Raw genomic sequence first — 26,592 nt, 5'->3', positions numbered from 1 at the left:
GTCGGGGCCACTCAGCTATTGATCTCATTACAGCCTTCACTCAAACATGGACAAAAGAGTTAAACTCCAGAGGTGAGAGTGACAAGTGCCAGGCAATGACCATTTCCAACAAGTGCAAATTTAGCCATCGCCTCTTGACATTCGATGACATTATGATCGCTGAATCCCCCACTATCAACACCCTGGGGGTGGCATCGTGGCACAGTGGTTAGCACTGCAGCCTCAAGGCGCCTAGGTCCCAGGATCGATCCTGGCCCCGGGTCACTGTCCGTGTAGAGTTTGCACATTCATCCCGCGTCTGCGTGGGTTTCACCCCCACAACCCAAAGATGTGCAGGGTAGGTGGATTGGTCATGCTAAATTGCCCCTTAATTGGAAAAAAATAATCAGGTACTTTAAATTTATTTAAAAAAACATCCTGAAGATTACCATTGACCGGAATTGAACTGGACCAACTATATTAATCCTGTAGTTACAATAAAAGGTCAGAGACCTGCTGGATTTCTGCTGCGAGTAACTCACCTCCTGAATCTCGAGAGCCTGTCCACAGATACAAAGTGTAAGTCAGGAGTGTTCTGGAATACCCACCACTTGACTGGATGAGTGCAGCCTCAACAACTCTCAAGAAGCTTGACACTATCCAGGACAAAGCAACCTGCTTGATTGTCACCCCATCCACAAATATTCACTACTTCCATCGCCAACAAACAGGGACCGCCATGTTTAACATTTACAACAGGGTTTTTCAAAGTTCGGGTCATGGCCCGCGGGTGGGTTGTGGGTGGGTTTCGGGAGGGTTGCAGAGCGATTGGTTTTGGCATTCCCTTGGAGTACCCAATCGCAGGAGAAGCACACAACGGCCACTACCGGCCTTTTTATACTGGCGGCCACTGCCGCCTTTTAAGACAAGAAGGAAATGACACTGTGTGCAGTCTTCTGGCCAGAAGTGGCAGCAGTGAGCAAGTCACGTGCCCTGCACATACACATGACGTCAAGCACCCTCCATGTACATGCTTTTGGCACAAAATTACATGTTAAGGAATGGGTTAAGAAATATTCCAATTAGATGTCTCATTGATCCAATAATTGACATTAATGTAAAGAGGTTACAGGTGGCCTTTGGAGCATGTGATGTGATGTTAGAGTTTGATGCAGAGTGTGTTCAAGGAAAAATAAAGGTGTTTGGGAAAAGGAGCAGAGCTCTTGACTCTTTACTCAACAGCAGCCAGAGGCTCACAGTGGTAGCAGAGAATGATTGCAGTGAAGAAAAAAGTAAATAAAAACTCTGCATAAACCAAGAAGTGAGTGAGAAGGAAAAAATAAATATGGCTGAACCTAGGATAAAGATGGCCGGATATGACTATCCGCCATTATTTTCTGAAAGAGGATGATACGGCCAATGGAGAAGTGCAGTTGTGTGGACTAAGGTAACTGCCTTGGGAAAGAGGAAACAAAAGGTATGTCATTGGCTCTTTCTCTACTTTATGAGAGTAAAATCCGAAGCAAAGTATTTTCTGAACTGGAAGTGGAACAATTAGACTCAGAAGAAGATCTGGAGACTCTATTTTGTTTTATGGATAAGATTTATCAAAAGAGTGACTTTTTAAGTGCAAATGAAGCCTGGTTAGAATTTGATAGATTCCGGAAAACAAAAGATATCTCTATGGAGGACTATATAATGGAATTTATACAGAAGGCTGCACAAACACCCCCTGGAATTTCCACAATCTGTGTTGGCATTTAAGTGACTGGACTGTGCTAGAGTGTCCAATATGGGGGTTAGGTACGTTTTGGCGCAGCCATTTGGGCGCGGCCGTTGTGGCACGGCCGTTTTGGCGCCAACCGTTTTGGCGCCGGACGTTTTGGCGCCAAAATAACATTTCTTTATTTGTGAATTAGCCTCAGTTGAGTTGGCTGCTGGTGCGGGTGCGTTGAGTTGGGTGCTGGTGCGTTCTATCACCATCTGTTTATATATTGGCGTTATATATTGGCATTATTGACGTTTTGGCACCAAAATAACATTTCTTTATTTGTGAATTAGCCTCAGTTAAGTTGGCTGCTGGTGCGGGTGCGTTGAGTTGGGTGCTGGTGCGTTCTATCACCATCTTTTTATATATTTTTTAACTAAACCAATTCGCATACCCATATGATGGCTGAGGCAGTATCAACGAAACGTGGTAAAGAAAAATTTGTTCATAACGGATTCCTTTACGTCTTTGACAAAACAAGCAAAGGTGACAGCGAAGTGAAATTTTGGCGTGATGCTTCTGCTGCACAAGTAGAGGTTGCACTCGTGAAAACTAAAATAAAAAAGAGAGCACAGGAAACCCTTGAGGCACCGACTGTAGTTGTTAATGAATGTTTGACAGACATATCCCAAGCTAGTCTACCAGCCATTCCTAATATATCTGCTTTGAGGAGAATGATAAGCAGAAAGCGTAATTATGTATTGAACGCCCCCACCAATCCAAGTGATTTACAACAATTGATTGTGCCAGAATGCTACAGGATATATGTCCCTCAACCAGGAGTGGAAGAAAATTTTTTACTTTGTGATAGCGGACCAGGTCACGACCGGATATTAATCTTCGGAAGACAGAGCTGGCTACAGCACTTATTGACATCTGATATGTGGTTTAAAGATGGCACATTCAGTATTGCTCCCAGCCTCTTTTCTCAGATATATGTAATTATGGTAAAAAAACACGGAGGAGTTACTCCTACGGTTTATGCTCTTTTGCCCAACAAGCAACGCACCACATATACGAGAATGTTCGCATTATTGAAAGAAATCGAACCCAACTTGAAACCCAGTTCAATCGTCTGTGATTATGAACAAGCTGCGCACAGTGCTATGAAAGGCATATTCCCTGATGTTCAAATAAAAGGATGTTTTTTTCATTTAGCTCAAAATATGCAAAAACATCTAGCTAGTATGGGGTTCCGTAGTTTGTATAACACTGATCCAGATTTTGCGTTAAAAGCTAAAATGATTATTGCCATTGCCTTTGTACCTTTGAACAAAATCGATGAATATCTGGATGCTTTAGCGACCCAACTGCCGCAAGAACTTCAAGATTTACTCAACTGGTTTGAAGACACATATGTTGGTCGTCTGAACAGACGAGGAAATGGTAGACGAACACCTTTATTTCGCCCTGAGATTTGGAACCTTTATCAGAGAACATTAAACGGGGAAGACCGCACAAACAATAATGCGGAGGCAGCCCACCGTCGATTGAAATATGAACTTGGCATGCATCATCCCACCATATGGAAACTAATTGATGGCCTGCGTAAAGTACAGAAAGGTAGAGATGCATATTATGAAAGGTTACGAGCCGGCCATGAACCACCACAAAAACTAAAAAAGTATAGAGATGCAGATAAAAGAATACATGAAACTGTTCTTAAATTTGAAAACATGGATGCTATCGAGTACTTGAGGAGCCTTGCTCATAATTACCAAATGAACTAAACTAAAGGTTTTTTAACTTTAGTTTTTAACTAAATGAACTAATTTAAGGTTTTTAACTAAATGAACTAATTTAAGGTTTTTAATTTACAATAAAGATAAAAGAATACATGAAAGTGTTCTTAAATTTGAAAATTTGAGTACTTGAGGAGCCTTGCTCATAATCACCAAATGAACTAAACTAAATGAACTAATTTAAGGTTTTTAAATTTACTTGCAACAATTTGCAACAAGTTACTAGCCACAAAAACTAAAAGAATTTCTGTCGTCTGCGCCCAAACGGCCGCGCCAAATTGGCTGCGCCCAATTGTCCCATGGTGCCCAAACGGCTGCGTCCAAACGGCCGCGCCAAAACGGCCGCGCCCAATTGTCCCATCCCCCCAATATGGATAGGCTCCTGGTTTTGACAGGAGTTAAGTTTGCAGATAATGATACCTTATTCGATCAGATGATAGAGGCCTTAAAGAAGTTTCTGGGGAAACATTCAATTCCTATGGGTCTTATAGAATCATAGAATTTACAGTTTAGAAGGAGGCCATTTGGCCCATCGAGTCTGCACTGGCTCTTGGATAGAGCACCCTACTGAACCCCACACCTCCACCCTATCCCTGTATGCCTGCAATCCCATCTAACCTAAGGGTAATTTAGCACAGCCAATCCACCTAACCTGCATATCTTCGAACTGTGGGAGGAAACCGGAGCACCCGGAGGAAACCCATGCAGACACGAGTAGAACGTGCAGACTCTGCACAGACAGTGACCCAAGTGGGAATCGAACCTTGGACCCTGGTGCTGTGAAGCCATAGTGCTAACCATATGCTAACGTGCTACCCAATGGGTCAGTCAGCAATAAAACAGACTATGGAAGATACACTACTGACAGGATGGCGAGATCGTATGGCTCCGAACAGGTTCCGAGAGTATGGAAGGAGATTGTGTCCCGGAAATTATGAGGACAGAAACCCATTTAAAACCTACAATAGGAGGAGGGACATGGAGAATGGAAATAGGAAAATGAACCCAGAAATGGCCGGAGTATGATAAATCGATGTTTTTGGTGTGACTTTCAATATCAGTATGCTTTCAACTGTCCAACACATTAACAATAGAGTGTTTGAAGCTACACATGACACGGAAGAGTCGGAAGCGGAAAAAGATAGTGACCAGAAAGAAGGCATTGTCCTATTAACAAGCAGTTTTACTCCGGTAATGAGGGTGTTGGTTGCAGAATCCTTCAATTGTGCTGTATTGGACAGTGGCTACACATCTGTGTGTGAAATTGACTGGTTATAAATGTTTCCAGGACACTTTGAAAGCTGAAAATCGTAACAAGGTTAAGGAATTTGAAAGCTCCACAAGTTTCAGGTTTGTGGATGATAATACTCTGAAGTCGCTGAAAAGAGTGGTGATCCCTTGCAATAGTGCCGGAATTCATCCTTTCATTAGCACGGATGTTGTATCAAGTGAGATAACTTTATTTCTGAGCAGACCGTCGATGAAGAAAGCACACATGAAACTGGATATGGGACAGGATAAGGCAACAGGTTTTGGAAAGATGGTGGACTTACAATTTACACAGTTGGGACACTATTGTATTCCAGTACTGACAAATAATATTTCAGTTGCAGTTGTTTAGGATATGTTATTGGCAGCTGGAAATGGGACGTTAGCTGATAAAAAGAGTGTTGTATTAAAATTGCATAGGCAATTTGTGCATCCGTCTCCTCGGAGGCTGAGAAATTTATTAAAGGAAGCAGGGGTAAGGGATGAAGACTATACTAAGCTGATAGAACAGGTTAGTGATCACTATGGGGTTTGTAGGAAGTACAGAAAGACACCATCACGACCAATAGTAACACTACCTTTGGCCAGGGATTTTAATGACAATCCCTGGACCTGAAGATCGGGATAAAGCGAACAATATATTTATTTTGCATTTTGTAGATATAGCAACCAGATTTAGTCAATCAACCATTGTACGAAGTCAAGAAAAGAGAGTAATCCTAGATCAGATTGTGGAAAACTGGATAGGGAAAGGAATGGGGCCACCGGCAAAATTCCTTATGGACAATGGGGGAGAATTTGCTCATGATAAGTTTAGGGATATGTGTGAAAAGGTGAATATCACAGTTCTGAATACGGCTGCGGAAAGCCCATTTAGTAATGCTGTGTGTGAAAGAAACCATGCAGTAATAGATGACGTGCTCCGGAAAATATTGGCAGGTAGACCAAATTGCAAGTTATGCAAATTAGCATGGGCGGTACATGCAAAGAATTCGTTGCAGATGGTTGGGGGCTATAGTCCCTGTCAATTAGTGTTTGGTAGATATCCTAAAATTCTGTCCATTTTGGATGACCAGCCTCCAGTTTGGGAAGGGACTACAATTAGCTCTGCCTTTACTGAGCATTTAAATGCCTTACAAAGTCGTAGAAAAGCTTTTTTGGAAGCAGAAGTCTCTGAAAGAATTCGCAGAGCTTTAAGGCATAATGTACGGTCATCAAATACTGTTTTTCAGCAAGGAGACATAGTACACTATAGAGAGACAATTTTAATGAATGGAATGGCCCAGGGAAGATCATAGGCATAGGTGGCAAAACAATTATTATGCAAAATGGCAATCAGACTGTTAGGGTACATTCATCAAGGATAATGGGTAGAGATTACAAATTTTCAAATTTAGACAGAGCAGACAGAGATGATGAGGAACCAGGGTCATTTAGTACGCACGTGTTACAGAGCTATGAGGACCAGTTAACTGATATAGACAGGGTTTCTGTGGAGGAACACAATACTTCTGATGAATTAGAACAGGCCATTTTTCCGAAAGGACAACTGACAAAAGTTGGTACAAATGTGACATGTTTGCCTGAAGGGTCTAGTCAATGGAAGGAAGCAACTGTTATTAGTGGAGCAGGGAAGGCCACTGGAAAGTATAAACACTGGTTGAATGTGCAGCATACAGGGCGGGTGTCAAGACAATGGATTGGGAACACAATGTTTAAAAACGGAGGGCACAGAAACGCAGTGCCAGTTCAGATAGTACATCGGATAGTGAACAGGTTCACAGGAAATGGTCAAGAGCTATTGAAAGGACAACCCACAGCAGAAAGGAAAGATCAAGCAGTAGCAGTGCAGAACGAGATACCAGGCGTAAGTAAATACCAAAGTAAATAATCACTTTTGTATAATAGTCACCATAGAATAATATCTCAATGAAGAATTGCCTGCCAATTCTCAATGAGGAATCAGTTGAGATCACAGGTGAGTCATCCCTCAAATCTTCAATCTTCTCTAACTTAAATCTCCGTGCTAATTATTCCATGTCAAACCCCAGTTAAAATTATTCGCTCAGATCTCGGAGAGGAATAGTTTGACTTTCAGTAAAATATGTGGTGCTAAATGTAACCGTAGAGTGTGGCTAGACTTTGATGAACTACTCTGTCAGAAATAAATTTTTTAACTATGGATGCTCATAAGCAAAGTCGTAAAAAAGGCACTTTGGGTTTCGTAATAAGGGCAGGCAGTGTAGGAATAACAATAATTTTGTTCAATCGCAGTAAGGCTGTGCCATTGCTGGCATCCCATGAGAGGCTGAGCATTGCGGAAGGTGAAAAATCACCTCAATAATAAGAACGAAAGCCTATAGTAATGAAAGAGACTTGAGACACTGAGATTATTTACACCATGGCAGAGACAGCAAAGAGGAAATTTCTTCAAGGTTTTCTGAACTGTCAAGGATCTTGTAAGTGAGTCAGTGACAAGGGATAACCAATTTTAAATGATTCCCAAGAGAGTGAAGAAAGAGGCTGGGGTAAGCATTTGAAACAGAGGAAGCTTTAGGATCGGGAGAGAAGAGAACATGGCGGCGACAATAATTTTGGACTGCGTTAACGAAAAGCTGGCACTGACAAGGTTATGCTGTACTGCTGTTCTATATTCTATTTACCTTTAGACTGATTTTACAGTATTTTACTGTTTCTAGTGCAATTAATATTGTGTGGAAGTAAATTACCCCATTTTGCCTTTTTTATATTGTCAATGTTTGGAATTGCACACATTCTTTCCTTTGATTCCAAATTTAATTTTTGTCGCTGTTGGAAATACTATTGTGATATATCTGAATTTACAGGCAGTATAGATTTTGTGAATAATAGTACATCGACTGATATTCTGAATTGTGGTTGCAAACTGATTAAAATCCAGGGGTGAGATTTTAACTCATTCAAAATATACCCTCTTGAAGAGTTAACACCAGTCCCTGGATCTTATTGAGCAAGTATTTTTTTCTGGACGTATTGCCTGTTGGAATATCAGGTTTAGGAGCCTCGCGTTTTGTCAATATCATTTTGGTTTGGTTCCATGAGCTTAAAAAAACCCTTGGAAAATAATTTTGTCGATATTGTAAGGGGGGGGGGGGGGGGGGGGGGGGGCGCCATGTGGTAGTCATGCCGAAGTCCAATCTATTTCCTGAAAGAGTCTTCGTATTTTAGTTGACTTCTTAATATACGAGCAATGTGATTGGATGCCCCCTGAAAAGCTTTCACTAATTCAGGAGAGAAAAAAATCTTGCCATTTCTATTTTAAACCACAAACTATTAACCGTCCAGCAGTGATATCTTCTAGACTTTGTATTCCCGCGTGTCCTCTTCAATTCTAACTCCAGTTTAATTTTATAATTCCTGTTCAAAAAAGGTTACTGAATTTCAATTTCCACAGCTTATTTATAACACAAGCAGATTTGGCATATCTGTAGACATAAATAACCTGTTGCTATAATTTATTTTCCAACTGTCTGGAGCGACAGTTGAACCCTGAAAAGGTTTGTGATGTCATGCCCTGAAATCTTTCCTCAGTACTGTATTATATTTCCTGTTTTTTTTTTCCAGGCATAACTGGGTGGGGGGGGGGGGGGGGGGGGGGGGGGAGAGACAGCGGGAGAAAAGAATGTTTTAAATATTGGGTAATATATATTTTGAAGGGGTATTAAGTAAGATTTTTTTTAATGTCTTTAATCAATCGTACACAAATGGAGGCTTTTTGAAGACACCATCACTTTATCACGTTTAGAAAATAGGTTATAGATGGAGAAGACTTTTCTTGCATTACTAATTTTAGCAATAAAGTAAAAAGTGGTAGTACACCAGTGGAAAATATTAAAGGAATATTCCTCTCTACTTACCACTGACTGAGAATTCTTATCCCATCCAGAAAGGATGATTAGCAAGGATCATATGACGAGTGAATGAAATTTCTGGTCCTTTATTGTTGAGATCGATGATACGTGCTGTATTCTGCATCAAATTGGGAAAGGGAGTGTTTAACTTCAGATCAGACCTGATATTAGTGAATTTAATAAAGTTTAAAAGTATTACCACATCAGCGCAAAATCTGAATAATACAAACAGGCTGACTGTCCCAGAGCAATGGCATGTAGCACCAGTTGGATATGAATGGAACAGGAGATGGGGAGGATAACATTTGAGGGCATAGCAAACACATAGTTCACAGCAGGTAATATACCGGACAATACATTTGCCACAACTGCTACCTTGGCATGGTGATGCAGCTATGTCCTCCTTAATAATAGATCTAGCAATTTCCATCTGAAAGATGTCAGGCTAACTTTTCTGTAGTTTCCTACTTTCAGTCTCCCTTCATCCTTGAATAGAGGAGTTATATTCACTACTTTCCAATCTTACAGTTCTTTTGACCTGCCGGCGATACCTCTGGAGTCAGCTACTTCATTACACATTTGATGAACTTGAGTGAACAATAATTGGCGTGTGCTGTTTTGTAGGCAACTAGCCTGCACCCATTTGCTGTGGAGGTAGGCAGCATGGATGTTTGGTTATGCCGCTTATTTTACCCAATTGTAACATTGGTCCAAAAGGGGCCTGAACATCAAGTGTCTTGAGCAAGCAAGCTCTGCAGGGGGCCGAATAGAGTGTGCAGACAGCATGTCATACAGCCCACCTCCTTAAAGGGCGTATGCCCCTTTTAAAGTGGACTTGCATATAAGGAAGGCAACTACTGCCAGCTGCCTATACTGATATTGGCTGCGTGAATGAGCTGCACAATTGAAGTAGCCATGAACAAAGAAGGTTCCTCGGTTCACGATGCTGGATGTTTTAGTGCAGGAGATGAACTGAAGAACATTCAATGTTGGGAGTTTGACCCCAAGGACCTAAGAACGGTGCCACAAAAAGTCAAACTGGGTGGTCAAAGTCAGTGAATGCATCTTCACATGATATCTCCTACCTGCCATGATAATAACCTCACACACTGTTCAATGTAACACATTACTGTCACTCACTCATGTTATGAGCCAGCTTTTAGAGAACACCAAAGTATATCATGGAGTTCACCTGACCCACAACAGTTTATAGATTTTGGTTATGAGGAGCACAAGGGCCTACCTTTCAGGTGTTATTCTACAGAAGCCTTAAGCACTTTTAATCAAAAACAGTTTATTCTATGAATTCAGTTAACATTTTTATAAACACACACAGTAAGCATTTTGATCAACTGCAATCAGAAATAGCTCACATAGCTCCGGTGTATATAGAACCCTTGATAGCTTCCCTTTCTGCTGTTTCAACTTAATAACAACATCCAATAAAACCAGAACAACCCTTTCATCAAAACAGTAGGTTTGAATTCTTCACAGAAAACAGTTATCACTTTTAAATTATCACATGATCTGGACACCTTTTAACGTGCAGATAGAGAGAGAGAAGAGAAGCCTTCTTTGTCTGAATCACCTTCCAACTGTGTAAACCGAAAGTAAAATTCAGAGCCACAGCCAGTTCCCAGCTCAAAATGAAAGTAAATCCCAGAGCCGCAGCCCAGCTCCACCCACACAATGACATCACTGAAGTCATGTGATAATGCAAACATTTCGTAAAGGAACACTCCCATGACACCCACAAAACTCACTCACACTCAGAACTCAAACCTAACATCTAGATACTACAGGTATTTGTATTTGGCCGAGTGTGGCATCAAAATTGAAGTCAGTGGGAAGGGAGATGGCTGTGATTGTTGGTGGTCAATCATCTTAGCCCCAGGATATTGCTGCAGGAGTTCTTCAGGGGAGTGCCCTGGGCCCAATCACCTTTAGCCTCTTCATTAATGACCTCCCTTCCATGATAATGTCAGAAATAGAGACGTTCGCTGATGATTGCACAATGTTCTGCACCATTCAAGACTCTTCAGAGACTGAAGCAGTCCATGTCCATATGCAGCAAGACCCGGACAAAATTCAGACTTGGACTGATAAATAGCAAGTTACATTCATGCCACACACACACACACCAGGCAATAACTGTCTCCAACAAAAGAGAATCTAACCATCTTCCCATAAAATTAAATGGCTTTACTATCGCTGAACACTCCGCTATCAGCATCCCGGGGGTTACCAATGACCATACATTGATGGATCAGCCACATACAAGAGCAGATCAAAGGCTGGGAATCCTACAGTGAGTAACTCACCTCCTAACACCCAAAACCTGTCTACCATCTAGGGGGCACTGTGATGGAATACTCTCCATCTGCCTGAATGTGTGCAACTTCAACAACACTCAAGGAGCTCGACACCATCCAAGGCAAAGCAGCCTGTTTGACCGGAACCCCATATACAATCCTCAATATTCACTCCCTCTGCCATTGACATATATGTAGAAGGTCACCGAATCATTTGCTCTCCCTGTGAGGATGCAGCAACACTCACTGCCAAGTCCAACAACACTTTCAAAACAGCCTACGGTACTTCCGGAAAATTTGAAACAGCAGACATTATTCTAAATTGCCTTACCTGCAGGTTGAGAGTCTAGCCTTTAAATAATATTAGTGCTGGGCCCCCCCTTACAGTCGAAAGGTGTTCTTTGGTGAGTGGCAGTAAAAAATAATGGTCCTGTGCAATACAAGTTGTAATTAGAGTGTCAAATCAGTCACTCTGGCTTTTTGATGTCATGCCAATACCAGTTCCAAAGCTCCAGGTGCATGCAATAGATGTGCGTGTGAGTGCCCTTTCATGGGCACCATGTAGGCAATGCCAGAAATGGGCAAAGGCTAAGCTGTACCGCACGCAAAGGACCACCAGCTTCCTTAACAGCAACGCTCTGGATTTAGATTTTGTTTTCTAAAAGTGAATGAAATTGAATTATTACCTCGAGGGTGGAAGTAATCTATTTGCCCAGTTAGTCTGTTAACAATGTATCTCCAAAAATAATAGACAAATTTCTAAGAAACCTGACATATGGATAAGATAAAGCCAAGGAAGAACTGAATATTTTTGGTGAAGTGCAAATTTGGATCCTGGAATTTTTTTAAGGATCTGTTAATGTTGAGAGATAAGGAGAATTGAATTTTAAAAAAAAGAATATTATGGGTTGGTTTAGTTAAAATGTTGTTGATTATTTTCAAATGTTCTGTATTGTCTGTGAGGGAATTTGTCACACTTGTCAAAATGTGAGCAGAGTTTTCAGAGCAGGTTGTTGGATGCGGATTGGTCTGAAGTGCCCTCAGTCAGATCAAAGCTCTTAATTAAAAGATTCCTTTCTTCAGCTTTGTAGTTAGACAGCACCAACCAGACAGGGAAAAAGAAGAGCTGTATACATGCAATAATGTTGAGTTAACACAGTATGATGGAGTTACATGTTCTAGTGAGTATGTTGTTCAATTGTTTTAGTCCTGTGCCAAATGTTTGTTCATTGATTGATTCTCCCTTGTTTGTTGTGAATTTTTTATTTGTAGATGTAACCAATGAATCAATTTGTGAGAGAGTTTTAAGTGATATTTGGCCAACTCATAAGTTGCAGAGAATATAAAAGTCCAGCTACCTATATGTGGGGCTAACCATGATAAACAGGCATTGGGCTGAAATGCCTTTGCTAGAATCATTTGCAAATCAAAGACATTTCATCTCTCATGAAATGACGAGGCATTGAAACACAGTTGAAGGGTCAGGCAGCTGCTTCTGTGCCATTCACAAATCCTAATAGCGGAAAGCATGCCCTATCATTGCTTAATGATCTGTAAGAACACTGAACATTCCTTATTATCTTTTGTATGCTTATGTTTGTAATGACTCACCAATCTAGTTGAAACCGGTCGTAGCTCTATTTGGACCTCAAAAGGCTGCAGGGCAGCTTCGGGATCTTTTCTACCTGTTACAAGCACATTTGGAGAATTGGAGCTATCGGGTTATAATCTCACATTGGCACCCAATAAATCCCCATGCCAAATGTGGAATTTTCTGAAAGCGCCCCTGTAATATCTGCCCGATGTTATGTCCATAAAATGATGATCATGAATAAAGAGAAAATAAAACAACACCCATTGATTTTTTTAGTTTAAAAGAAATGTTACATTGACTTTCATTTCAAGATGTTTTCTGATAGAAGCATGAAATCTATTTACTTCATCAGATACTTTTAATTTCCAAAAGCAGTCCATTGTGTCACATAACATACTTTTCTTTATCTATAAGGGACGAAAAGGAGAAATTGGTCCAGCTGGAATTATGGGACCTTCAGGTCCACCAGGACCATCTGGTCGTCCTGGTCCACCTGGGATATCAACATCAGGTGAGAAACTCTGTACATTGATGGATGGGGAGAAGTACAATTGTTTTAAGGTATGAGAAGATATTGGCCCAGATTTTTCTCTCAAAATAACAGTGAGCTTAATCGTGCTCACTGTTATTTAAGCACAAATCATACAGTAACCTCAGACAATTGGACAGATTCACGGCTAAACTGAAGTATCTAAAACTTGCTGTCCGGGTTGTGCTGGTCCACTGTTAGCTTCACAGAAATGAAATCTTCTAGCTTGCCTCACTACTGAAAGCATTGAATGTTGTAAATTGCTGAATTTGTGCATGTGATATGAACCAAACTCACCAGAAAAAGTTAAATGTTGTCCATTTCAGCCTAAGTAGCCATTTAACAATGGCATAGGTTTTAAGTACTGCCAGACAACCTCTTTGGCACTGAAAATTAATGATTTCCTGTAGGAACTGATTTTGGAGATTTCAAACATTTCAAATTGAATTTATTTTTTACTTTTACTTTCTGCATCCATTTTGCCTCTTTCTTTCTTGATCCTGTGTTTTACCCCTATTTCTTTTCTGTACTTGATTTGACATTAAATTCCCCCCTTCTAATTTATATTTAATTCTCAGTCCTTACATGATCCATTACAGCTTGTTTAATTACGAAGATACACAGTTGCTTTCCCTGTTCACTCCGGTCCCAAATGCGCTGTTTTCCTCACTGCAATGCTAGGTTATATCTGACGGCATAAATTGGTCCATTAATGTTGTCTGTGTGACTTTCTATATACTATTTTAGTGGAGATATTAACACATTTAAAATAAATGTTAACATTAAAGAAGCAGAATAAAATAAAGTATGACCACACAGAGCGGTCATAAATGGAATTTAATGAGAACATTTTAAATTTAAAGGTATTCTTTCATGAAATGTGGGCATCGCTGGCAAGGCCAGCAATTGTTTCCCATCATTAATTGCCCTTGGATTGAGTGGCTTGCTATACCATTTCCTCAATAAGAGTGAGAATTCAGACAGAGGGGAAGCGAGGTGCTGCTTTATGACTTTCCACAATTGTAGGGGTTCATGTATTAGGAGCGATTAGTGAATGGGACTTGGTGCAAGTTAAAATATGGGCAGCAGAGTTTTGAGCCATGTCAAGCTTCCAGAGGGGTGAATGTGGGAGACCAGCTAGACGTGCATTGTATTTTTTTGTGTGTGTTGGATCACTTTGTTTAAAATGTTAAAATAATAAATGCCTCAATAAAATATTTTCTGAAAAAAAAGAAGTGCATTGGAATAGTCGAGCCAAGTGGCAATCGTGGAACAAGTAAAGATTTCTGCAACAGATGAACTGATTCAACGGTGATGCTACAGAGATTGAAATAGGAGGTCTGAGTGATAGTGTAAATATGTGCTTGGAAGCATGTCTCAGGATCAAACATGGCAACAGTGTTGTGAACAGCCTGATTTAATCTCAGAATGTTGCCAAGGAAAGGGGTGGAGTCAGTAGCAGGGGAATGGAGCTTGGAACAGGCACCGAAAACAATGGCTTCAGACGTCCCAATATTTAATTCTTTTTAAAAAATCTTTCCAATTAAGGAGCAATTTCACGTGGCCAATCCACCTACCCTGCACATCTTTGGGTTGTGGGGGTGAGGCCCACGCAGACACAAGGAGAATGTGCAAACAGTGACCTGGGGCCGGAACCGAATCTGGGTCCTCGGCGCTGTGAGGTAGAAGTGATAACCACTGTGCCACTGTGCAGCCCTATTCCCAATATTTAATTCTAAGAATGTTCTGCTCATTCAGTCCCGGGTGTTGGATAAGCACTCTGATAATGTCCCAACAGTGGAGGAGTTCAGAGAGGCCCTGTTGACGGCAGAGCTGGGTGTCGTCAATGCACTTTGAAAACTAATGTTCTGTTTTCAAATGATGTCTTTGAGATTCAACTTGTTGTTAAAAGATGGGAGGGGGCCAAGAATAGATCCTTTGAGGGTGCCATAGGCAGTGGTGCATTAGTGGAAAGAGAAGTCGTTGTAAGGATACTCTTGTCATGACTAGATAGAACTAGGTGAGAGACGTCTTGCCAAGCTGACTGAAAGTGAAGAGGCATTGTAGGCGGGTGTTGTGGTCAATGGCGCCAAAAGCTGCAGCCAAGTGGAAAAGACTAGCTTACCTTTGTCACAGTCAATAGGGTGTCATTTGTGACGCTAATAAGAGCCATTTCAGCAGAGGGGGCAGGGATTGAAACATGATTGGAGGGATTTAAATATGGGCTGGGTTTCTCCAAAATCCCGGCCAAGTGTTGACGCTGGCATAAACACCGCAGCACAGTACCGAATAGGTGGCCCCTGCTCAGGCGCCGATACGCGGCCCAGTACTGCCGGCATGGGTCCGCGATAGAGTGTGATGGCCCTTTCCATGACTGCACATGCACATGGTGGCCGAAGGAGATCGGTGTCCAGATCGCGCGCGCCTGCCGATTGGTAGCCCCAGATCGCAGGCCTGGCCGTCATGCAGGATCTCCCCGGAGTCTGATCCCCCCCCTCCCCCACCAGGACGGCCACTGCAGCCGCGGGTCCAAGCTCCCACCGGGTGGTACCAGGTTGGAACCATGCCAGCGGAACTCGGCGGGAACTCGGCCAGTCGACTGCGGAGAATCGCCGTGGTGGCTGCGTCAACTGCGCGAGCGTGATTGGCGCCGATTCTCCGGTCGCCGGAGAATCGCGTGGGAGCAGCACGGCGGGTATTTCCAGCCTGTCCGGCGATTCTCCGACCTGGCGCGGGCTCGGAGAATCCCGGCCCAGGAGTCTGGGGATAATGGATATGGGAGATCACAGTATGTTCCAGGACTTTGGTGTAGAGTGGTTGAAGGTGGGGCAATTGTTTGCAAAGATGGTCAAGGTAAAGGGATTTTTTTTTAGGAGAGGGCTGATGACTTAAAGGAGAAAAGCACAGTATCTATCGAGAGAGAGCTTAATGATATCAGCTAACATGGGGTCCAGGAGGAGAAGGTGGGTTGTCAGCAATTTTGTGCTACTAGGGTTGAGGGAGCAGGAAGAATGTTTCATGGACAAGATGAGCTCAGAGAAGGCATGGAAGTAAAAGTGAACATTTAAATAAATATTTCATAGTTCTCAACAAATATACATTTCATTGAGAAATAAAAAGTCCATGGGTAAAGTGATCCCTCTGTGGCCAATAGAAAACATTAATGATAATATAGAGGGTATGAGAGGGTACTGGAGGTGGGTGCTAGGAAATAATTGGCATGAGGAAAGAGGGGTTATTGGAAATGGATGGGCGCATATGTTGGCATGGAGGGTGTGAGGGGCCATTGGGGGTAGGTAGGAGTCATGAGTTCGAATTGAGGATATGAGGGGCCATTGGATGTTGGTGGGAGCATGGAATGGTATGAGGAGAAATTTGGTAAGACCTAGTAAATCTATCTTTCATAACATTTCTATACCTAGACTATGGTTCATGACTCCTCCGAGGGGCTGCAAACCACAATTCCCTGAGAATCTAGCCCAACACTACAAAAATTGCGGAGGGTTAGGAGATGCCTACTCCTGCAATGGAGCCAGCCAAGTTGGGAATCTCTTGCACCAGCGAAAAAGGGGGCACCGGGAATGGGAATGAAAATTATACAATTGGACCCTGTCCAGCATTTTAAATGCTCATGGAGTCTCTCCCTCACGCTGTGAAAATCTGACCCTTTCTCTCTCTGTCTGAAGACACAAAAAATATTTGAAAAATAATGGGAAGCCAAGATCTAATGATAGTGAGAAACTTACAGTAATTAACATTAATAAAGAAAAAGTACTGTTGAGATTAATGGAACTGAAGCGGCCAGGTTTCCTGCATCTGATGATCTACATCCTCAGGTTCTTAAAGAGATTATTACAGAGCCATTAGATGCATTAATTTGATCTTGCAAAATTCTCCATATTCTAGAATGGTCCCTGTGGCTTGGTAGGTAGCAAATGTAACACTACTATTCAAGAAAAGAGGAAGAGAAAATACAGGGAGCCAGCTAACCTGACATCCATCACTGGAATCCAATGTTAAGGAAGCAGTGGCAGGGCATTTCAAAAATCCTAATACCATTATTCAGAGCCAACATGGTTTTATGAAAGGAAAATTGTGTTTTTAAGGATGTAACCAGCAGGATAGATAAAGGGGAGCCAGTGAATATAGTGACTTGGATTCTCCGTTAAGGAGACTAAGTGTGTCCACCAGTGGAGAAGCGCAACTCTTCTCCGCTGGTGCAAGGTGCGACGCCCAGGTGCGGGTCTCTTCCTTCACCATGCCAATATATGCATGGGGAGGGCTCGATAACCCATTACCAGGCCGTCATTTTGAGTGGGCAACCCGATATCGAGGTCCCCCCCCCCGCCCCCAACAATGCAAATCCCACTCCCCTGCTGACAAATGGGGACAGCCACACACCACAGCAATATTGGGCCATCCCCCCCCCCCCCCCCCCACCATGCCAAAGCAGGCACGCATGAGAGTGACCCGACCAGCATCTCCCATCAGACTGCCCATCAGAACCTCCATCAGAGACCATTCCCCCCCACCCCCAGAGACTCCCATCAGTCATCCCTGCCTGAAAGCTGAAGGGCAGTCCAGGCAGTAAAGTGAAAAGTCACTGCATTTTCACTTATCCTTCCCTAACATTTGCTGTCTCAGACAAAAGTGTTTAAAGCAGCAGCTGTTGCACATGCCAAAGGCTTCCTGGGAATCCAATACACTGTAATGGGCTTCAAATCCCTTGACAGCCTTTGAAATTCAAATCTCCCAATCAATTTTACAAGCCATTAAGTGCATTAGCCAGTGAGTGACAGTTTTATTACCCCAGAGACAGCTGCTTGGGGGATTGGCCATCTATGTTTCCCTTCATGCATGAATGAATCTGAAGTGCCCTGCTTAGATGCTAACCACAATGTTTATAAACACTCTATGATTAACAGTTCCTCACCACAGCAAAAGCAGCTGAGTGCTTCCTCTTCTCTTTTTCCATCCTCATTGCAATGGATGCTAACCCTGTTTTTCCCTCTATGTTCCATTCTCCGCCTGATCAGGAACCCCGATACTAGCCTCAGGCAATGGAGAATCCACCCCAGTATATTTGGATCTTGAAAGGGATTTTTCAAGATCCAATAAAATAATGCACAAAGGGATTTTCCAGATAAGAGCTCATGGGACTGGGGATATATATATATTATCACGGTTAACGGATTGATTCAGGACAGAGAGCTGAGAAAAGGAAGACACAGATCATTTTCAAGTTGATACAGTGTAACTGGTGAGGTGCCACAAGTATCTGTACAGGGGTCCCATGTTTACAATCTATACTAATGACTTAAATGAAGAGGTTGAGTGTAATGCATCCATGTTTGCTGATGATACAAAGCTAGATGGGAGAGTAAGGTATGAAGAGGACACAAGCAGTAGGAATTTTGGACCTAGTCAGGTGTGGGATCAGATGGCAGACAGACCCAGGAAATACTGGCACCAGACGTTGTGTCGGTTTCCTGAAATTAATCACAGTGCATTTCTGAGTGGGCAGGATTTGGGACTAGCTGGGCAACTCTCTCATCCAATTCAGGCCTCTGTTTTAATTGCTGCACAACTAATGACTGTGTCTAATCTCTAGCTCTGGATTGCCCTCCCTAAACCTCTTCAATTCCTTTCCTCACTTTCCTCCTCTATGGCGCTCCTTTAAATTCGCTGACCAAGCTTTTGTCTGCCCTCATACTCCCCTCCCCAACATCCACCTGCAGTCCAATCTTGCCTCACGTGCCTGGTTTGCAGTCCACTCCTGATAGAAGGTAATTGTTTATCTGGTACTGTACAAATGGACATCGGTCCAGTGTTCACCTGGCATGAACAGCAATGTACCGCAATAAATAAAAACAGAAGTGCTGGAAAAACTCAGCAGGTCTGGTGGCATCCATGGATTGAGAATAAGAGTTAATGCTTTGGATTCAGAACTGAAGAACTTTGGTTCTGAAGAGCAGACAGATTGGACTCGAAATGTTAACTCTGTTTCTCATCCCACAGATACAGCCAAACCTGCTGAGTTTTCCCTGAACTTTGTTTTATTTCAGATCTCCAGCATCTGCAGTATTTTGTTTTTATCACATGAGCTTTTATTATATGACTTGCAAATGCAAAATCACTCAGAACGTACTCCTTTGAATGCTGTCTGATGTACTATGCTAGCTCCTCTCCCCCTACCTCCTGCAATATCTTTCCCACATGGCTAGCAAAGATTACTTGAAGGAGGTTTATTTTACTGCATGGTTTTTCAATAGTAATGCATTAACGTGTATAAGACGTATGGAATGTGCACTGAAATTACTCTACCATGCAGTGCAATAAAAGTAGAGGCACATTGTTCCTGACTGGTAATTATTAAGTACTAACTCACTCGTTTTCATATAAAGATCGCCTAATAGTTGGACCAAAGGGTGAAAGAGGACTCCCAGGGCCAGTAGGAAGATGTTACTGTAATCTCCCTCAGACCGTAAGCAATCCATCATACGGTGAGCTCCCACCATTGATCAACTCTCCACAAGTACCAGCAGTAAGTACGCATTTTAGGTGGAAACCAAAATTTATATTCCAAAAATATTTGGCTTATTGACTCACTATCCAATTTAGTTCTAATTCTGCATTTAACGTGGCTAATTTTGTAGATGTGTGTGTGTATGTACATATGTTTGTACAGTTATGAGTACCATGATGTGATTGGATATGGATGCAGGGGTGACGTTAAGATGTTCCTCTAAGTGAAACACGTAACAGGAAACAAAGTTGGAAAATCACCTTGTGTTATTTATTTTAGGTCCAGAAAGTCTTTAAAAATAAATATTACATTTGTCTGTGTAGATTGCTATTTTAACTCCCCTCCCCCCAGCCCACCCCTATCCCTCATGACCCTCTGACTCCCTGACTCCACCCCCAGTCCTCTGACTCCCAATTCCATCCTTGGCCCTCTGATTCCCGACTCTATCTCCGAACCTCTGACTCCCTCTCCTTGACCCCTGATTCTCCTCCTTGACCCCTGACTTCCCTCCTTGGCCTACTGACTCCCTCCGAGCTCCCAACTGAACTTCCAACCCTCTGCCTCCCTCTCTTTCGCCCCCGACTCCCCCCTTTGACCTTCCAACTCACCACAGAACCCCCGACTCCATTCCTGACACTTTGACTCCTTCCCTTTGACCTTCCAGCTCACTCAGCCCCTCATCAACTCCCACCGCCCGACCCTTTGACTTCCCCCTTACCCTCCTACTCCCCAACCTGACTTGACTACCATGCCCATTCTGCTATCCTAACCACCCCACTTGTGTCACTTCAACTCATTCACGAACACAGTGTCCCAAAGCTTCTCAGTGTGTTGGTGAATAGTGACTTACCAAAATACAGCCGCTAGTGCAGACGGTCCTGCAAGACGAGGAAGGACTCCGAGAACAGTGAAGGGTGAGAGTGTCGCATTTCTGAAGAGGCCCAGTTCAGATGTCAGGGCCAGAAATGTGGCGCTCCACCTTGGTGCAAAAAAATAGGAGTGAAGTGGCAATCCAAATGTGATTGCCAGCCCTCGGAAGATCTGGTCTACAGTTACATATCCAATGTATATGATTGGGACCTGCTCATTAAATTACTGCAATCAGAAAGGTCATGTAGTTCGTACATTCTTTTTTGCTTCAAGTAATCACGCCATATCCATCCTGGGTTCATTAAAAGTATTGTAACATCAAAACAATATTTAATGAAATGAGAAATAGTTCCATTTTCTTTTTTAGATATTTGTTGTAGATAGCGAAGAAGAGCTCGAAAAACTGAACACTGAAAATGCACTGGCCTTCCGGAAAGATCAGAGGTCATTGTACTTCAAGGACACCGTTGGATGGCTGCCAGTTCAGGTAGTGAGAGTTTAATTGTTGTGTCCTCCCTTCAACTTTTATTTTGGAATATGAAGGGTGACAGTAACAGCATAACGGCAAATCTGCATTTTTCTCCTACCACTCTTTTTATTTTTATTCACATATTTGTGTTAATTTTTTAATAATCTTTATTGTCACAAGTAGGCTTACATAAACACTGCAATGAAGTTACTGTGAAAAGTCCCTAGAACGATGCAATGTGAACACCAGCTATTAAAAAGATAGGTCTCCAGTTTTCAGTATTCCTGGAAATGCAAACTGTTTTCCTAGTCATAGTAGAGTGACATCTGCTGGACTGTATGAATATAAAGGTGGAACATTGGGTTTAAGCTGTCAGTGCTATAAAGCCATTTCAATAGTTATAGATAAAATTCTGATATTCATAGCTGTGCCTTCATTTTCCCTCTCGAGGCTGTGTCATGGAAACATGGAAAGTAGGAATAGGAGCAGGCCATTTGGCCCTTTGAGCCTGCTCTGCCGTCAGTATAACCATGGCTGATCATTTATCTCAGCAACACACTCTCACGTTCTCCCCATACCCTTTGATATCTTTAGAGTCTAGAAGTGAGTTCTTCTAAAATACATTCAGTGAATCCTCTTAATTGCAACCACGGGTGAAGTGAATAGGATGGCAGCAGATTGCACCGTGTTCATTTTTGAGATATTTCCCTCCTCCATTGCAATGGCTCGGTGAAGAAATATTACAGGGAATCAATGCCAGGCTGGCCTTGGCTTCAAGCCAATCAAAATGTAAATACAAGGAGAGGTAACAATTCTGAAAATATTACCCCATAAACACAGAACCCTGCAGTCTAACACCTAATTATTAACCTCAACCACGTATAGGGGAGTTGGAATCTCTTTTCACAGATTGTATTATCGACAACCACGAACGATGAAGCTTACATATATTTGTGATTGATGCTCAGTCTCTCACATTCATCACTGGAAAGAAGAAATTGGGGTTTCTAACCACTATGCAAATTAACCCCAAAATACAGTCACCATTCTGGTGGGGTTGAGAGTAAGGCCTGCCCGGGCGGCGTGGTGGGAAGAATCCCATGAGTGGCATAGTCGAGGGGTGTGGGGGAAAAGGTAGTTGGGGGTGGGGAAAGAATCCTGTGAGGGTTCGTTCTGGGTGCATACGATAGTCACCCAGAAGTTAGAAGTGGTTTTAAACTTTCTAATCTCTTCTGGGTAACTATTGGTGTAGCCCAGTCTGAACCATCCAAAGTTTGCAATTTAAATCCCATTTTAGATGATTCCCAGTACGGGGCAATTGCCTAGCGGAGGTTTGTACTTCTGGGCAATTGCCGTACAAACCTTACTTGGCAACTTCCGAAAGGGATTCCCAGCATGTCTTTGGGTATGGCCCCATGTATTTAAGGCTATTCTCTGTGAATGCTGACCGCAAAATTATTGTTTTTCCCCATCTAAACAACCCCTACACCCATATTGAAACAATATAAATGGCAGATGATGCAGCAGCATCCAGGTTTTCTGCATTGGTATGCTATTTATATAACTACCGCTCATCTATCGAACCATATATCAATTGGATCAATTGCCAGGAAATCATGAGAAGATGCAGAGATGAGTCTCTGAGTCTCAAAGTGGAGTTCATATCTCACAATGCCATGATCTAGTTTCGAGCCACAACAGTCATTGAGGAGGCCTGATACAGTTCAAGGTGGGACACAGGGTACATATGACTCGGGCAAGAATGAGTGGGTTCTTCCAGGGTTTGAGGGACGAGTGTGAGAAGTGTGGGCGGGGACCAGCGAATCACGCGCATGTGTTCTGGGGCTGCGAAAAGTTGGAGAGATTCTGGGCGGGAGTGTTTGCAGCGCTAACAAGGACAGTGGGGGAGGAGGTTAAGCCAGACTCTTTTGTGGCATAATTCAGGATATCGGAGAAGAGGGAGCTAATGGAGTGGACAACGGTCACATTGTGGCCTTCACCTCCCTGATTGCCCGGCGAAGAATTCTGTTGGAGAGGCGGCCTAGCTGGGGAACTATATAAGATTTTCTTCGGCTGGAAAATGTCAAGGATGGCTTAAGGGGTTCAGCGGAGGGTTTTGAGGCAAGGTGAGGGATATTCATGGCTGTGTTTGAGGAGCTGTTCTTCGCGGGGGGGGGGGGTTAGTGAAAAGGGAAGAAAATTTGTACAAACTGTATAGTTGTCTGTTGAGAAAATTTCTCCCCGAATTGTTTATTTTGTGGAACATTTTATATAAGTTTGAAATAGAGGAAAATTGAGGACAATTAATTCTGAACTGTCAGGTTGATGGCATAAATAGGTGATTGCTTGGCTTTCGGACAGAATGTTATAATTTCATGTCACTGGGCTAAATTTCCTTCAAATTCAATCAGAATAGTTGTGTAAGACTTCCGGTGGCTGTGATGGATCAGTAAGCCACACATTTGGGAGCTCCCGTTTTAAAGAGATTTTTCGGCTCTTTTGAGAGCCCAAAACGGAAATTTTTCGATGTCTCCCGGTGGGGGATGGTGTGCTGAACGACTTTCCCTGCAGTCCATGACTCGAACTCGGAGTGGAAAGGGGGAAAAAACAGCAGCAGCTCCTCAGAAAAAACGGGGGAAGGGATCCAAGATGGCCACCGACAGTGCTCCAGAGGAATGGAGACTCTGGGCCCAGGAACAACAAACTGATCTCCTGCGCTGCTTTAAAGAATTCAAGGATGAAGTACTGAGCTCTCTGCAGGATACGAACAGAAGGCTGTCAGAGATTCAGTCCACCCAGGGTGCTGCCATCAAGAAGTTGCAGACGCAGGCCATTGAACGAGAGGAGGAGGCCGTGGTCCTCGTGAGTAAGGTGGAGGGGCACGAAGCACTCCACAAGAAGTGGCAGGAACGCTTTGAGGAGCTGGATCACCGCATGAGGCGGAAAAACCTGCGGATCTTGGGCCTTGCAGAGGGGCTGGAGGGATCGGACCTGACAGCCTATGTGGCTGTAATGCTGAATTCGCTAGTGGGGGCCGGATCTCTCCATCTGCCCTTGGAGCTGGAGGGAGCGCACAGGGTGCTGGCCAGGAGGCCCAAGGAAGATGAACCCCCGCGTGCGGTGCTGGTGAGGTTCCACCAGTTCAGTGATCGGGAGTGCGTGCTGCGCTGGGCCAAGAAGGTGAAGAGCAGCAATTGGGAGAATGGGGTAGTGCGGATCTACCAGGACTGGAGTGCGGAGGTGGCTAAGCGGCGGTCCGGATTTAATCGGACGAAAGAGGTGCTTTATAGAAAAAAGATAAAGTTCGGAATGTTGCCGCCCGCGCGCCTGTGGGTAACTTATTTGGACCGGCACCATTATTTCGATTCCCCGGAGGAGGCGTGGGCCTTCATGCGGACGGAGAAACTGGACTTGAACTAGGGGTTGGGGGTTGCGAGGTCGGTTGTAAGATATTAGTGCTGGATTCTGCTGTTGCTGTGTTCTCTTTTTCTTCTGTTGTTTTCTTCTTGTTTTAGTACTTTTGCAATTTTGATATGGTTATTTACGGAGGGGTCGTTCTGCTATGTTTTTGTTTTTGTGCTGTGGGACATTGTCTGGGCTGTGTATCTTGAGGGGAGGGTCGGGGGGGGTATGTTGTATTCTATGCCGGAGTGGGGGTATGGAGTGGGGCTGATATTTGGGAGCTGCGTCAGAAGGGTGCGGTGGGGCAGTGCAAAAGCGCGGGCTTTCCTCTGGTTTCCCACGCAGCGGGGCTGGGGGTGGAGATGGTGACGGGGGAGGCGGGGCCTTAACTGGTTCTTCCCCGCGCTGGAGCGGTGCCAGGAGGAGGGATAGATTGGGGGATGATCCCACTTCGGGAGGGGTCGGGCTATTGGCGGGAGTTTCCGGGGTCAGCAGAAGTTAGCTGACCCACGGAAGTACAATGGAAGAAGGTTTGCGGCTGGGAGGGTTCCTAGCCTGGGGGGGAAGGGAGGGGGGGAGAGGGGAATACCGGGTTGCTGCTGGTAGGGTCAAGAAGGAGCTGGTGGGGGCTGGGGGGACAGAGGTGAGGGGTTGTCGCTATGGGGACGGGGTCGAGCAGGGGGTGCTGGCCTGGGGTGGGCAGTCAACGGGCTATGGCTAGCCGACGGGGGAGGGGGGTGGGAATGTGAGAGGGTTGAATGGGCCGGTGAAGCGGTCGAGGGCACTGGCTCACCTGAAGGGGCTAAAGGCGGATGTGGCAATGCTTCAGGAGACCCACCTGAGGGTGGCGGTCCAGGTCCGCCTGAGGAAGGGATGGGTGGGGCAGATTTTCCACTCGGGGTTGGATGTGAGGAACCGGGGAGTGGCGATTCTGGTGGGGAGAAATGTGTTGTTTGAGGCATTGGAGGTGGTGGCGGATAAGGGGGGTAGGTATGTGATGGTTAGGGGCAGGCTACAAGGAGAGAAGGTGGTACTGGCTGGTGTGTATGCCCCAAATTGGGACGATGCGGGATTTATGAGGCATATGTTGGGACGGATCCCGGATCTGGAGGCGGGAGGTCTGATCATAGGGGGGGACTTTAATACGGTGTTGGATCCTTCACTGGATCGGTCCAGCGGCGGCCAAGGTACTGAGAGGGTTTATGGACCAGATGGGTGGGGTGGATCCATGGAGGTTTGTAAGGCCGAGGGCACGCGAGTACTCTTTCTTCTCCCACGTACATAGGGTCTACTCTCGGATAGATTTCTTCGTGGTGAGTAGGGGACTGATTCCGAGAGTGGAGGAGGCCGAGTATTCGGCCATTGCAATCTCCGGCCACGCTCTGCATTGGGTAGAGTTGGAGATGGGAGAGGTGCGAGACCAACGTCCGTTGTGGCGGTTGGATGTGGGGTTGTTGGCGGAGGAGGAGGTGTGTAGGAGGGTCCGGGCAAGTATTGAGGGGTACCTTGAGGTGAATGATACGGGGGAGGTTCAGGTGGGGATGGTCTGGGAAGCCCTGAAGGCAGTAATTCGTGGGGAGCTGATATCCATCCGGGCACACAGGGAGAGGAGCGAAAGGAGTGAGAGGGATAGACTGGTGGGAAAGATGCTGGAGGTGGACCGGAGGTATGCAGAGGCACCAGAGGAGGGACTGTTGGGGGAGAGGCGCAGCCTGCAGGCTAAATTTGATTTGCTGACCACTAGAAAGGTGGAGGCACAGTGGAGGAAGGCACAAGGGGCAGTGTACGAACATGGTGAAAAGGCGAGTAGGATGCTGGCTCATCAGCTGTGTAAGCGGGATGCGGCTAAGGAGATTGCTGGAGTGAGAGATAAGAGTGGGAATGTGGTGCGGAAGCGGGTAGAGGTGGATGAGGTCTTCAAGGATTTTTACGGGGAACTGTACCGGTCGGAGCCAACGGGGGAGAGGAGGGGAATGGAGAGGTTCCTTGATGGGCTTTCTTTCCCGAAGGTGCAGGAGGAGAAGGTGGAGGGGTTGGGTGCGCCGATTGAGCTGGAGGAGCTAGTTAAGGGGATCGGGCAGATGCAGTCAGGGAAGGCACCGGGGCCGGATGGGTTCCCGGTGGAATTTTATAAAAAGTTTGTGGATCTAGTGGGCCCCTTGCTGGTGCGAACACTCAATGAAGCGTGGGAGGGGGGGACTTTGCCCCCGACGATGTCACGGGCGCTGATCTCGTTAATTTT

At 44.3% G+C, this 26,592-nt stretch overlaps 1 protein-coding gene across 5 annotated transcripts in view; it reads left to right on the top strand.

Annotated features, from left to right (window-relative positions):
- colq (collagen-like tail subunit (single strand of homotrimer) of asymmetric acetylcholinesterase) overlaps nucleotides 1-26,592 on the top strand; it is a 174,752-nt gene that overhangs the window by 134,968 nt on the left and 13,192 nt on the right. For all 5 annotated transcript variants that reach the window (XM_038797297.1, XM_038797298.1, XM_038797296.1 and 2 more), the window contains 3 exons: nucleotides 12,969-13,065; nucleotides 19,488-19,627; nucleotides 20,847-20,966. In XM_038797297.1, coding sequence (XP_038653225.1) covers nucleotides 12,969-13,065; nucleotides 19,488-19,627; nucleotides 20,847-20,966 — 357 coding nt within the window. The remainder of the gene's footprint in view (nucleotides 1-12,968; nucleotides 13,066-19,487; nucleotides 19,628-20,846; nucleotides 20,967-26,592) is intronic.

This window comes from Scyliorhinus canicula, chromosome 5, assembly GCF_902713615.1.
Source record: "Scyliorhinus canicula chromosome 5, sScyCan1.1, whole genome shotgun sequence".
NCBI lineage: Eukaryota > Metazoa > Chordata > Chondrichthyes > Carcharhiniformes > Scyliorhinidae > Scyliorhinus > Scyliorhinus canicula.
The sequence above is the reverse complement of the archived record's forward strand: the minus strand, read 5'-3'. Positions and strand labels throughout refer to the sequence as shown.